The sequence below is a fragment of the Pseudopodoces humilis genome, chromosome 3 (assembly GCF_049639895.1).
Source record: "Pseudopodoces humilis isolate 2021_Gansu_Grassland_sample_001 chromosome 3, ASM4963989v1, whole genome shotgun sequence".
NCBI classification, from domain to species: Eukaryota; Metazoa; Chordata; class Aves; order Passeriformes; family Paridae; genus Pseudopodoces; species Pseudopodoces humilis.
The window spans coordinates 112,937,063-112,949,939 of NC_142202.1; the positions used below are offsets into that span (position 1 = coordinate 112,937,063).

A 12,877-nucleotide genomic window follows, 5' to 3' on the forward strand; every position below is an offset into this window, starting at 1 on the left:
TGACCGGGGCGGGGCCTGACCAGGGGCGGGGCCTGACCAGGGGCGGGGCCTGTTCGCCGGGCCGTGTGCAGCACCGCCTGTCCCAGCAGCTCCCGCGGCCACGCGCGGCGATGGCGGCGGTGGGTGCGGAGGAGCGGCGGGGCACGACGGGGCCGGAGCGCGGCCACAGCTCCGGTCCCGGCCCGCTGGGCTCTCTGCTCAGCCGGTTGCCGCTGGCGCCCGCCCCGGCCCCACGGCGGCGCACCGCCAGCCAGTGCAAGCCGGAGACGCCGCTGCTGCGCACCAGCAAACGGACTATCTACACGGCCGGGCGGCCGCCCTGGTACAGCGAGACCGGCGCGCCCGTAGATGAGGCCTTTGTCATCGGTGAGTGGCGGAACGGGGCCGGGGAGGGGATGGAGCCGGAGCAGAAAGGAGATGGAGCCGAGACTGGGCCGGGGAGGGGATGGAGGCCAGACCGGGGCCAGGGTCGGGCTGCAGTCGGAAATCCGTGGAACCGGGCCCCGAGCAACGTCCGAGGAGGGGCTGGGACCGGGCTGGAGCCGGATCCGGGGCCGTGACGGATCCGGGGCCGGGGCGGTGCCCCCGCCGCTCCCCGCAGGCCTGTGCGGCGGCAGCGCCTCAGGCAAGACCACGGTGGCGACGCGGATCATCGAGGCGCTGGACGTGCCCTGGGTCGTGCTGCTCTCCATGGACTCCTTCTACAAGGTGCGGGACGGGGGGCCCGGGGGTCCGGCACAGCGCCGAGCGGTGCCGATAGTCGCGGTTCCAGCGTACTGCTGAGTGGTGCTGATGCTCGTGGGTCCAGGGATCCGGTGCGACACTGAGCCGTGCTGGTGCCTGTGGATGCCAGGATCCGGCGCAGTGCTGAGTGGTGCTGGTGCCCCGGGCGTCCGGCACGGCGCTGAGCACTGCCGGGGCCTGCAGGTGCTGGATGAGGGGCAGCAGGCGCTGGCAGCCCGCAGCGACTACAACTTCGACCACCCCGATGCCTTTGACTTTGAGCTGCTCGTCAGTGTCTTGCGCAAGCTCAAGAAGGGCAAGAGCGTGAAGGTGCCGGTGTACGACTTCACCACTCACAGCCGGCGCCGCGAGTGGGTGGGTGCCACAGGGGCCACGCTGGGCCAGGGTGGCAGAGTCCCGGGAAGGGGGAACACCTCTGGTGCTGCAGGGCCTGGAAGGCTAAAGGGATGGGGCGGCTTGGGGTCATCATTCTGGGGAGACTGTGGGTGGATCTGCAAACGGGCCAGCACAGACATGAGGGAGGGACTCAGTGTGGAGGGGTGCTGGGGCAGATGGCATTGAGCAGAGGCTTGAATTCTGGAGCATGGTTCAGGGTCTGTCCTGGAGCATCATGCATAGGGATGAACTAGGGCTCCAAGACAGCGGGTGCTGCTGGACATCTATGGGGAGCCCCAACACAGTGGTGAAAGCCCAGGGAGATCAGTGCCCTGTCTGTGTCAGTGTTGGTGCTGCCATGGCATGTGAGAGAAACAGGACAAACCCAGCTTCCGTTTGCCTGCAGAAAACAGTGTATGGGGCCAATGTCATCGTGTTCGAAGGGATCCTGGCCTTCGCCAACAAGGAGCTGCTCAAGGTATCGCTGCCTCAGGTGGCTGCTGGCCTGGGAGGGGATGTGTGCCTGCAGCAGCACAGGCACTGGCCCACTGCAGCAGTGGGGGCTGTGGAGGGAAAGGCCACCCCACTTGCTGGCAGAGCACTGCATGTCAGAGTGTCAGGGGAGGTGATGCTGGGTGCCATTGCTGGGTGGTGGAGGGGAGTAACACAGGTATGATGAGAGCTGCATAGGGGGTGCTCACCCCTCCCAGTTTTCCAGCTTCTGGACATGAAAGTGTTTGTGGACACGGACTCTGACATCCGTCTGGTGCGGCGGCTGCAGCGCGACATCATGGAGCGTGGGCGCGATGTTGCAGGGGTCATCAAGCAGTACAACAAGTTTGTGAAGCCGGCCTTCGAGCAGTACATCGAGCCCACCGTGCAGGTTGCTGACATCGTGGTGCCCAGGGGTGAGGCCAGAGCTGACCCTGGCATTGGGAGTGGGTGATCTGGGGCAGGGGTAGGTCAGCGTCCCCCCCACCTGGCTCTTCTGCTCCACTCTCAGGTGGGGAAAACTTCGTGGCACTGGACCTCATTGTGCAGCATGTGCACAGCCAGCTGGAGAAGGTGAGCCAGGGCTGAGGAAGAGAAGGGTCCTGCATGCATGCAGAGGGCAGGATGTGGCTGCACACAGACCTGTGCTCCTGGAGCACCTGGGGCGGGTCTTGACATCACCTCTCTCTTCTCAAAAGGCCCTGGCATGGTGCTTGGGGGAGCAGATCTCTGAAGTGGGCACTGGGGAGGAGGGTTGGGTGCCCCCTGGGCTGTTGATATGGCTGTGCTGGCCTGTGAGTGACTGACAGGGTGTCCTTCCTGTTCCCTCGTGCTGCGCCGATGACCTCTCCACCATCCAGCGGGAGATTACAGTCAGGTACGTGGGACCCACCACTGCAGAGGAGCCAGTTCTGCGTTTGGGGGGGCTGCTGGCACCCACTGCATTCCAAGTCTTGCTGCCTTCCTGTCCCTGCTGGTAGAGCTTTGCTGAGGTGCCTGAGCATAGCTGCTCCTCCCCAGGGCTGCAATGGCTGTTGCCAGCTCCTTGGGGTCTATCTGGCTGCAGCTGTGGGTTTTGTGTGACACATCCCACACTGTGGCTGATGGAGGTGGCCAGCTCCCTGCCCTGGTCTTGTCCCTTTCTGAAGCAGGGCTCCTGTCCTGACTGCTGAGTTACCCTGGGCTGTTCACTTCTGCAGGAGAAGTGCCCTGCATGGTCCCTGTTCCTGGCAGTTCATGTCCCATCTGAGCAGGACAGCCCTTGTCCCTCACGTGGTGCACAGCCTGGTCCCGGGGTGCATGGGAATGTCCTGCCCTGCAGAGCTGCTAGTCCTGGTGCTTGCCAAGGCTGGTGCTGTAGAGGCTGCAGTATGTGTGGTCCAGGAGGTTTGCCCCAGTCTTTTTGGGTAGTCTGGCTCTGGGATCTCATGCCTGGTATCAGACTTGGGGCATTCTTCAGGATCCAAGCGGGAAGGCCAAGCATGATGTCGACTTTTCAGGGGAGTTCTGGAGCCTTCCTTTGGCAGGGTCATGTCCCTCTAAGGGCCCAGTGCTGTGGCTCTGCATGTGCTGCACAGCTCTGACCCCCTTCCTCCCTGCAGGGCAGCCCTGGCCTCTGCCCACCAAGGACAGCCACTGCCAAAGACGCTGAGCGTCCTGGAGAGCACGCCGCAGGTGCGGGGCATGCACACCATCATCAGGTACATCCCTGCCCCCAGGCCCCTTCTCTGGGCTGGTTGGTGGGGTCACACCGCAAGGCCTGGGGTGAGTTTTTCCCCTCTGCCCCTGGCATCTCAGTAATGGGTGTTGGCCTGGAGCAGAATAGCTGAGTGGAGCTGGCCCTGGCCCCATGGGCACTTCTCTGGTGACCAGATCTCTGCACATCTGCTTTGGGTGATTCCCGAGCCAAAGGCAGGCTTTTCCTACAATGGGAGGGGACTGGTTGTCTCTTTCCTCACTGGAGCACAGGTGGAACAGCTGGTGGCATGGAGCAAGGTACCCTTTGCCCCTCTCCTAGGGCACTCAGGTTTAGAGCTAGCTTAGAGAAGGGACCTGGGCAGCTGCTTCTATGACTCCACTACTCTTGATCTTTTCATTCCCTGTAGTAGTGCATATTTCTGGGAGTTACTTAGTTTCTGTGTAAACCCTCCCTGCAGCTGTGACGGGTTTTTCCTTTCCCCTCCCCTCCCTGTGTGTGAAATGTTATCCCATTGGTTGGTGTTATATGTCTCCCTGCCCCTCTCCCGAGGTTTGAAAGAGTCTGGGAAAGGGATCCCCGGTCTCTTCTCCCCCCTGGAAGCCAGCCAGAATAAACATCCTCCATTACCCCAGAGGGACGAGCAGCCCTTTGGTCTTTTTTCTTGGTCGTGAAGAACCTCCCTGACCCCCCCCCTCGACAGAGCTAGCCAGGATTACTTTGGGGGGGGCAAAGGGAGATTACTTCAATTCCCCTCTGATGCTCCTTTTTTCCAGGTGACAGTAGCATCATTTAGTGGAGGGTCAAGGGCTGAGGCCTTTAGGACTGCTGAGAGGTTCCTTGTTTTTGTGGCTGCAGAACCTACAGCCCCCTGTGTTTGTCCACAGCAGGGCGGGGATGTTGAGCTCAGTCAGGTCCTCCCGTGCCTCTCATGCTGTGGTTGCTATGGCACCTGGTTCGGTTGGGGAAGTGTAATGTTCTTGTGCGAGACCTGGAGAGGACTGAGTGCACTTTCAGTACGGTTGCAGATGATACCAGGCTGGGTGAGATGTGGATCCACTGGAGAGCAGGAAGGCTCTGCAGAGGGATTGGGACAGGCTGGGTGGATGTGGGATGTGCTGAGATCAGCAGTGTGTGGGTCAACAAGGCCAGGCACCAGGTCCTGCTCTTGGGTCACAACAACCCCATGAAGCACTCCAGGCTGGGGCAGAGGGGCTGAAAAACTGGAAAGGCCCTGGGGGTGTTGGTCAGCAGTGTCTCAGCATGAGCCCAGATGGGCAAGAGGCCAGTGGCACTTGGGCTCTCCCAGCTGGGCACTGCTGGGGCACCTCCAGTGCTGGGGGCAGCTCTGGGCCCCTCCTGCCAGGAGAGCCCTGGAGGGGCTGGAGCGTGTCCAGGGCAGGGAACGGAGCTGGGAAGGGGCTGGAGCCCCAGGAGAGGCTGAGGGAGCTGGGAAAGGGGCTCAGCCTGGAGAAAAGGAGGCTCCGGGGGGGCCTTCTCATTCTCTATAGCTTCCTGACAGGTGGATGCAGGCAGGAGGGGTTGGGCTCTGCTCCCATGGAAAAAGGGACAGGACAAGAGGAAACTGCCTCAGGCTGCTCCAGAGATTTAGGTTGGATATTGGGAGCGGTTTCTTCATGGAAAGGGTTGTCCAGCATTGGCACAGCTGCGCCAGATCGTGGTGGAGGCCCCATCCCTGGTGGAATTTAGAAACCACGTGGATGTGGCACTTGGGGGTGTGGGCTACCGGTGGCCTTGGCAGTGCTGAGGGAGCAACTGGATTTGGTCTCAAAGGGTTTTTCCAGCTCAAATATTTTATCATCTTCCGATACTCATGACCACATGCAGGCTGGGCACCTCCATTCCTTCTCCTCACTCCTTCCTCCTGTGGAAGCACAGCTCCAAGACAGGCTGTAGAACCTGTGGTGTATGCTGTGGCACCTCAGGTGTGCCAGGCAGAGCCCTGTGCCTGTGCTTGTGTCCCTCCCCCGGGCTGTGGCTCCACCTTTGTACCACAAGTGCCTGATGACCTTAATCCGCTGAGGCTCAGGGCTGTGCTAGGCTGCCCTGGGGGTGGGTTGGGCTTTGCCTGGAGCTGCAGGGCTTTGGCACCATTGGCCTCACGTTGGAGGAGGGCCAGGGGTAGTGGGGAGGCAGCTTAGCCCACTCCTGATGGTATATAAGAAATGCCATATTTCCGAGGAACATCAACGCAGCCTGTCAGCTACCCCTGAAATCCTGCCGGGCCAGTGCCTTTCCCAAACCTTTGAGCTGAGGAGCTCTGCTGGGTGTCTGTGTTAGGGGACAGCAAGGGAGAATGTGTTTCTGGTGAGACTTGGCAGCACTCATTGGCTTCTGTGTCACTTGGGCATGGCACGGGGCTGTTGCTGGTCACCACGTGTGACCCTCTACTCCTAAGATGCTGCTTTTGCCTGCTGCCCTTCTGTTGGGCTCCCAGAGAGCTCCGGGCTGGTGAGAATCAGACACACCTTTAGCCACATTTCCTGCACCTCTATGTGCAAAGTTACTGCATCTTGGCAGATCTGTCTCCTGTCTTTATTAATTAAATCATACAGTGGTTTGGGTCGGAGGGACCCTTAGAGGCTGCCTAGTTCAGCCCCTGACATTGGCAGGGAACCTTTTACTGCACCAGGTTCCAGCTGCTGCTCCCACCAGCACAGCCTTCCCAAGCCTTGAAGTGTCCAACCCAGCACCTGCATCACTGCAGAGCTATGAGCCAGGATTCTTCTCCCTCCTTTTCCTGTCTGCTCTTTCCCAGTGCAGCTCTCTAGGATGCAGATGGTCAATCCTGGCATGTCAGCCAGCACCATTCCCTGTTGTTCCACACCAGAGGCTCCACCCATCTGTCTGCTGGGAAGGTGTTGGTGGCAGCAGATGAGCATCGTCCTGGCAAATCCAGGCTGGCATGCAGGGGAAGCACTTTCTAGAGCAATTTCCTGCTGTTGTGGAGAGACAGAAACCAAAAACAAGTCTCACACTGGAATAGCTGCACAGTTTGAGTCATGAGGCTTACGAATAGATGGGGTATGAAGGATGCAGTGTCAGGATGAGGAGGAATGGTATCCCACTGAGACAGTGAGAAGTTCTTCTGTGAGGGTGGTGAGGCTCTGCCACAAGCTGTCCAGGATAGCTGGCTGCCCCAAGGTCAGGCTGGACAAGGTTTGGGGAAACCTGGCCTAATAGGAGGTGCCGCTGCCCATGGCAGGGCAGTGGGACAAGATGACCTTTAAGGTCCTTCCCAACACAGACTGTTCTGGGATTCTGTAACCCATTCATTCCCAGATTTCCTGGAGCCTTGCTGTACCAGCTGGCTCGCACCTGCAGCCAGTCCAGTTCATGCACAGAGCTGATGCCATGGTCAGGGACCAGGCACATCCTCCTGGTCCCCCTGTCGTCTCCTGAGTGTGCTAGGGAAGGCTGAGGTCATCAGGAGCGCCAACTGTGGTGCTGCCATGCCCAGCTGCAGGCTCCCAACATGTGCTGCAGAGTGCTGAGGTTCCTCTTGCCTCCTCTGTGGAGAGGAGCAGTGTGTTTCCTCAGGCTTCACGCAGGCAGTGATGCTGTGGGGACAGCCATGGCCCTTTGGCAGTGCTCTGCCAGCTGAGGAGGTGGGACAGCGGCACTGATGGATCCTGGTAACCTGCTCCTGCCAAACGTGTCTGGGCTGCCCTCCCTGGCACAGCCCTTCCCCCTGCCCTGCTTGTGCCCTGGGCATGGAGAAGCTTCATGGTTGGGTCTCTGCACTGGGGTCTGGGGTGCTTCCCCATCCCCAGAGGAACTGCCTCTGCAGTGGGGTCCATCCCACCCAGCCAGGGGCCAGAACAGCCGGTGTGGGTCTCAGTGGGGACAGCTGCCTGGGACAGGACAGGCTGCTGTGGAGACAGGGAGGCTGCTGGCCTTGGGCTGCTCCCAAGCTGCTGTGGGTGGATGGGTGGGTGCCACCCGCCTGTGAGTGCATGCTGGCAGCTCACGCTGGGAGCCGTAGGCAGGGTGCCTGCTCCTTGCAGACCAGAACTGATCTTCTGCCTCCCCTGGGGGAGCTCTCTCTGCCCAGGGATTTGGGAATGTCTGTGTGCCATGGTCACTGCAGGTGCTCAGCTGTGAGCAACCCTGGAATGGCTGCAGGAACACGCAGGGACAGCAGTGACTGTTCGTCCTCCTCCGAGTGCCTCAGTGGGGCTGTCTGTCATCCAGTGAGGTGTAAGAAATGGCAGATGGTCTTAAAATACAGAGTAAAAATATTCCATATCCTTCTGCCTCTTCAGGAGTGTTGCTAGCTCCACCTCTTCCATCTGGGAATGGGTAGGTGTCTGTGGGACTTCTTTGTCCTCATGTTCCCCACGAGGCTGGTGGCCAGGGTGCTCTCAGTAGGAAAATCCATCCACTTTCCCTCTGCTGTGGGGTTAGTGTCCAGCATGCAGGGCTGGCTTTACCCCTCCTGGGGGAGGAGAGAGGTTAGTGGCCCTATGGCAGCTTTGTTCTGGTTTGTGTTTGTTTTACATCTTGCTGCCTTCAGTACGCCAGAGCTGTGAAAAGGGCACGATGGGTATTTCAGAGTCACCTGGTTCTTGGCAGTGCTTTATCTCTGGCTTGGTATGTAGTGGGGAGAGCTGAGGACACGTTCAACTTTTTTCTGTCACCCAGTGAGCTCAGCCATGGTGAATATGTCCCCTTCCACAGTGGGGTCCTAGTCCATCCTGGCTCAGCTCCTGTCACCTCCCAGGCTCCCCAGCACACACCCACTGCTCCTGATTTTGTGCTGCCCCAGGACTGATAGTCCTGCCTGACCTGTTCCTACTCCTCATTCTCTCCCAGCTCTCTCTGGTGTCTGTAACTGGTGTTGCATCTCCCTCCCAGGGTAACTAAGCCACTCTCTTGCCTCTGTGGTCCTGTCTAAGACAAAAGCTGAGGTCTCAGTGAGTCCCACAGTGCAGGTGATCACTGACTGTGTCACTCTTAAGAATGCTCTGGTTCCCACAGACTGGGACTGCTGTCCATGTTGGTTGGCCTCTGGAGCCCCACGTGTGGTCTGCAGGAGATGGCAGGGGCTCTGTTCCCACCTCACGTGTGTCATCCCTCCCAGGAACAAGGACACGACCAGGGACGAATTTATCTTCTACTCCAAGCGCCTGATGCGGCTGCTGATCGAACATGCCTTGTCCTTCCTGCCACTGAAGGTGAGTGACCACTCTCGGGTGTAGCCACAGCCCCATGCCCATCTCCCCTTCTGGGTGCCCCCACTCACGGGGGGTCTGGCTCCCCCCACACTCCTTGTGCTCCCCTTTCTGCAGTCGGTCACTGTGGAGACGCCCCAGGGCACGATGTACGAGGGGAAACGGTTCCACAGGCAGCGGGTGAGACACGATCCCTGCTCCCCGTGAGAGCACAGCTCCTGGGGTCAGCATGCACTGGGAGCACCCAGCACGTGTCCCTGCCCCTTTCCCAGATCACCGGCGTGTCCATCCTGCGAGCAGGCGAGACCATGGAGCAGGCCCTGACCGCTGTCTGCAAGGACATCCGCCTGGGCAAGATCCTCATCCAGACCAACCTGGACACAGGGGAGCCTGAGGTGAGTCGGGCTGCAGCCTGGCACACGGCCGTGCACCCCTGGCACGTCACCAACCGCCCTCCTTCCCTCCCCAGCTCCACTACCTGCGCCTGCCCAAGGAGATCAGCGAGGACTACGTCATCCTGATGGACAGCACCGTGTCCACGGGGGCCGCGGCCATGATGGCTGTGCGCGTGCTCCTGGTGAGGGGCCGGGTAGGTGGGATGGGGCGTGAGATCTCTGCTCCCAGCTGGGCTCTCATATCTCCACGTGCCACAGGACCACGATGTGCAGGAGGACAGGATCTTCCTGCTGTCGCTGCTGATGGCGGAGATGGGGGTGCACTCCGTGGCATACGCCTTTCCCCGTGTCCACATCATCACCACCGCTGTGGACAAGCGGGTCAACGAGGAGTTCCACATCATCCCGGGCATCGGTGAGGGGGAGCAGGGTGTGCTGTACCTTATGGCTGAGGCCAGCAACCCTAGGAATGGACAGCCTCGCAGCCACGCCGAGGGGACTCCGGCGGAGCTGCTGCTGCTGTCCCTTCACTTTGTCCCTTTCTCTGCCAGGTAACTTTGGAGACAGATACTTTGGCACCGATGGCCCCTCAGCCTGGTGTGAGAGCGACAGCATGGACTGCTGAACTGGCTGGCCACAGGACCATGGACCAGGCTGGCTGCAGGGCTGGCCCCCATCCCTGCCCCCAGGAGAGGCCCTGAGCTGCCAGCTGTGCCCACCTGCCAGCCCCCGGCTCTCCGGACCTGCACCACAAGCCCCTGCTGCTGGTCTCCCTCTGCCCCAAAGGACCAATCCTCCCCAGGGAGGAGGAGGAGAAGAGAGGGATGGCCTCTCCTGTGGACCATGGAGAGGGGACATTTAGGGACATTCCTTGCTCCCAGAGCCCTGCCTTTGGGCCTGGGCCAGCCGTGCCTCCGAAGGGGGTGGTGGCCTCCCTGCGGCTGTGCCTGAGGGGGTGCTCACCTTCTGTCCAGGGGAAGAGAGAGATGGGGTCCAGTCCAGGTGCGCTCTTTGCCTGGAATCCGTATTTATTTGTATTTATTGTGGGCAGCCCCCAGCTCCATTGGGACCCTCCAACATCAGGGGCTGGACCTCATGGATCCACCCTGTTCCCACTAGTCCACACTCGATCCCTGGTCCCAGGAGTCGGGGGATTGGCATCGAGCTGCCTTCCCGGTGCTGCCCTTGTTGCTCAGGTTCTTTTTTCAAAGGGCAGCGGCAGCCTTGCCCCGCTCGGCCCCGCCACCGGCAGCAGCAGGAGGTTTCGGGGGTGGGGGTCTGCCCGCGCTGTCCCGGGGCCCGGCCGTGCCCTCACCGCGCCCTCACCGCCTTTTGTACCAATAAAGGAGCAGCGCGATCCCGTGTGCCGCCTCCTTCTGCCGCCGGAGCAGGGCCGGCCGGTGCCGGCTGTCCCGGGGACCGGGGCGGGCTGGCCGCTGTCCCCGCTGTCCGTGCCCTGTCTGTCCCCGCTGTCCGTGCCCTGTCTGTCCCCGCTGTCCGTGCCCTGTCTGTCCCCGCTGTCCCGTGCCCTGTCCCCGCTGTCCCGTGCCCTGTCTGTCCCCGCTGTCCGTGCCCTGTCTGTCCCCGCTGTCCGTGCCCTGTCTGTCCCCGCTGTCCCGTGCCCTGTCCCCGCTGTCCCGTGCCCTGTCCCCGCTGTCCCGGGGCGCGGGCGGCGCAGGCGCAGAGCGGCGGCGGCGCGGGCGGAAGCGGCGGGCGCGGGCAGGGCCGTGGCGGTCGGTGCCGCGTCCCGTCCGACCCCGCCACCCTCGGCGCGGCCATGGCGGAGCCCCCGCGGCCGCAGCGGAAGCTGTCCCGGGTCGGGGAGAGCCTGTACCGGGTGCTGGGGCTGCAGAAGGGCAGCTCCCCCGAGGAGATCAAGAAGGCCTATCGGTACGGGGGGGGTCCGGCGGGGGCCGCGGGGTCGTCCTGGGAGCCCAGGCGTGAGGGTCCGTCCTCCCAGCGCGGCCGGGATCTCGTCCGGGTGGTCCTGGTCCCATCCCGGCCGTCAGGGTCGGTTCCCGGAAACGAGGCCGTAATCCCGTGCCGGGGGTCCTGGTTCCGTGCCGGGGGTCTGGGTCTGTCCCGGGAAGTGAGGCTGTGACCCGAGCTGGGGGTCCCCCCGCTGCACCCCGCAGGAAGCTGGCTCTCAAGTACCATCCGGACAAGAACCCCGATGACCCGGCGGCAGCCGAGCGGTTCAAGGAGATCAACAGCGCCCACGCCACGCTGAGCGACGCGGACAAGCGCCGCCTGTATGACCAGTACGGCTCCCTCGGCCTCTACGTGGCCGAGCAGTTCGGGGATGATGCGGTCCGGCACTACTTCCTCATGTCCAAGTGGTGGTTCCAGGTGAGCCCGGCATCATCCGGCATTCCTGGGGCTGGCGTGATGGGGCTGGCGGGTCAGCTGAGCTTAATGGTTTGCTGTCCTGGCAGGCCGGTGGTTTGAGTGGGGTTGCAGGACTGGTGTGAACGGGTCAGGGATTTGAGTGAGCTCAGTGTGTCTGCCCCTGATGCAGGCACTGGTGCTGTGCTGCGGTGCCCTCACCTGCTGCTGCTGCTGCTGCTGCTGCTTCTTCTGCTGTGGGACGTGCTGCCAACCCAAGGAGGATGAGTCCTACAAGTATGTGGACCCCAAGGACCTGGAGGCACAGATGGGCACAGAGGACAGCGGTAAGTCAGGCTGGAGGCCAGCAGCTAGGAGCACCTATGTTTGCTTTGTGGGGTGTCCCTATTTCCCATCTCATGTGGGGATAGAGTTCTGGCTCAGGCCTTGGGTTGGTTTTAGCTGCACCTCTTGTTTCCAGCCAGCCCTCACTGTTTCCATTGTGGGCCAGGGCTGGTGACAGTGACAGAGGGAGCCACTGCATGGACCATGGGTTCACCTTGTCCTTCCCTTTGGACAAAGTCCCCCTGAACAGGCCTGAAGCTTAGAGACCCTTGGGCGGGTGCCCTTTGGGGCTCAGAGCACGGGAAGAGTGGCTGTGCTCCAGGCCGGCTCTGTTCCCTGGCACTGGCCATACTGGGGTCAGTGGGGCTGGGTGAGTCCTGCAGATTTCTGTGGTGTTGGGGCACTCCCACACGGCTCTGCACTGGCCAGGGCTGTGGGAGCCCTTGCAGGGATGTTTTGAGATTGCTGCTCACTGTCAGGATGGGGCCGAGCCACTGATCCGCAGCTCTTCCTTTCCAGATCCTCAGATCCCTGTTGTAGCACAGCCCCCGCCTGCCGGCACGGAGCCACTGCCAGCCAGCACCAGGAGTGATGCCTGAGGCTGGTCCCATCCCGCCAACTCCCCCAGGACTCGGGACAGGAGTTCTCCTTCAGGACTGTCACTTTCTGGGACCATGGTCCCGCCCCCCGGGCTCATCAGCCTCGGGAGGGGTAGAATCTCAGGTTAATTTGGCCAGCATCAATGCACAGGCTCCCGGGCCCCTGCTCGAGCTCCAGGGCAATGCCCCCGTGTCCCAGCACTGGTGGTGGCAGTGGCCTGGAGCCCGTGCTGCTGTGGCCCCCTTTAGTGCCTTGCCTGTGTCCATGTCGGGCACCGAGCACCAGGCACAAACAGAGATGCTCCGGGCCAAGCTCCGCAGCTCGCTCGAGGGAGCTGAGCGCGTCCAAGACCATTAGCACTGTAACCTCTGGGGCTGGGCTGAGCCCGCTGCCCCCTCGTGAACCCTCCCGATGGGTGCTGGGTGCCAAACGCTGCTGTGGGGTTGGGGTGCTTCGATCTGTACCCCTTTCCTCTGCCCTCTGGCAGAGGTTGTCTGGGTTTTTCTGGGCACCATTAAAGGCTGATGGGAGGGGCGTGTGTGTGTGCCTGGGCTCTGTCCAGGGCTGCTGGAACACTCGGCAGCAGGATGTGCCTCTGCCTGGTGTTGTCCATGCTGGGGGCTGTGCCCATGGATCCTGCAGGGTGGTGGACTGACTGGGGCGTGGAGTAGGCACTGTCCTGTGTGGAGTGGTCATGTCAAGTGGAGTGA

General features: G+C 61.6%; 2 protein-coding genes across 2 annotated transcripts; both read left to right on the forward strand.

Moving 5' to 3' along the window:
* The first annotated feature begins 107 nt into the window (after positions 1 to 107).
* LOC102105518 (uridine-cytidine kinase-like 1) lies at positions 108 to 10,342 on the forward strand. Its single transcript, XM_005532740.3, has 14 exons — positions 108 to 366; positions 602 to 708; positions 928 to 1,098; positions 1,526 to 1,597; positions 1,838 to 2,027; positions 2,123 to 2,184; positions 2,472 to 2,488; positions 3,213 to 3,311; positions 8,412 to 8,505; positions 8,620 to 8,682; positions 8,775 to 8,897; positions 8,972 to 9,079; positions 9,156 to 9,312; positions 9,449 to 10,342. Exons 1-14 carry the CDS (start codon positions 111 to 113, stop codon positions 9,520 to 9,522), a joined length of 1,593 nt encoding a protein of 530 aa, XP_005532797.2. The 5' UTR covers positions 108 to 110; the 3' UTR covers positions 9,523 to 10,342.
* A 256-nt stretch (positions 10,343 to 10,598) lies between these two features.
* On the forward strand, positions 10,599 to 12,701 carry DNAJC5G (DnaJ heat shock protein family (Hsp40) member C5 gamma). The gene is made up of 4 exons (XM_005532741.3): positions 10,599 to 10,787; positions 11,033 to 11,246; positions 11,416 to 11,569; positions 12,087 to 12,701. Exons 1-4 carry the CDS (start codon positions 10,675 to 10,677, stop codon positions 12,164 to 12,166), a joined length of 561 nt encoding a protein of 186 aa, XP_005532798.1. The 5' UTR covers positions 10,599 to 10,674; the 3' UTR covers positions 12,167 to 12,701.
* The last annotated feature ends 176 nt before the right edge of the window (positions 12,702 to 12,877 follow it).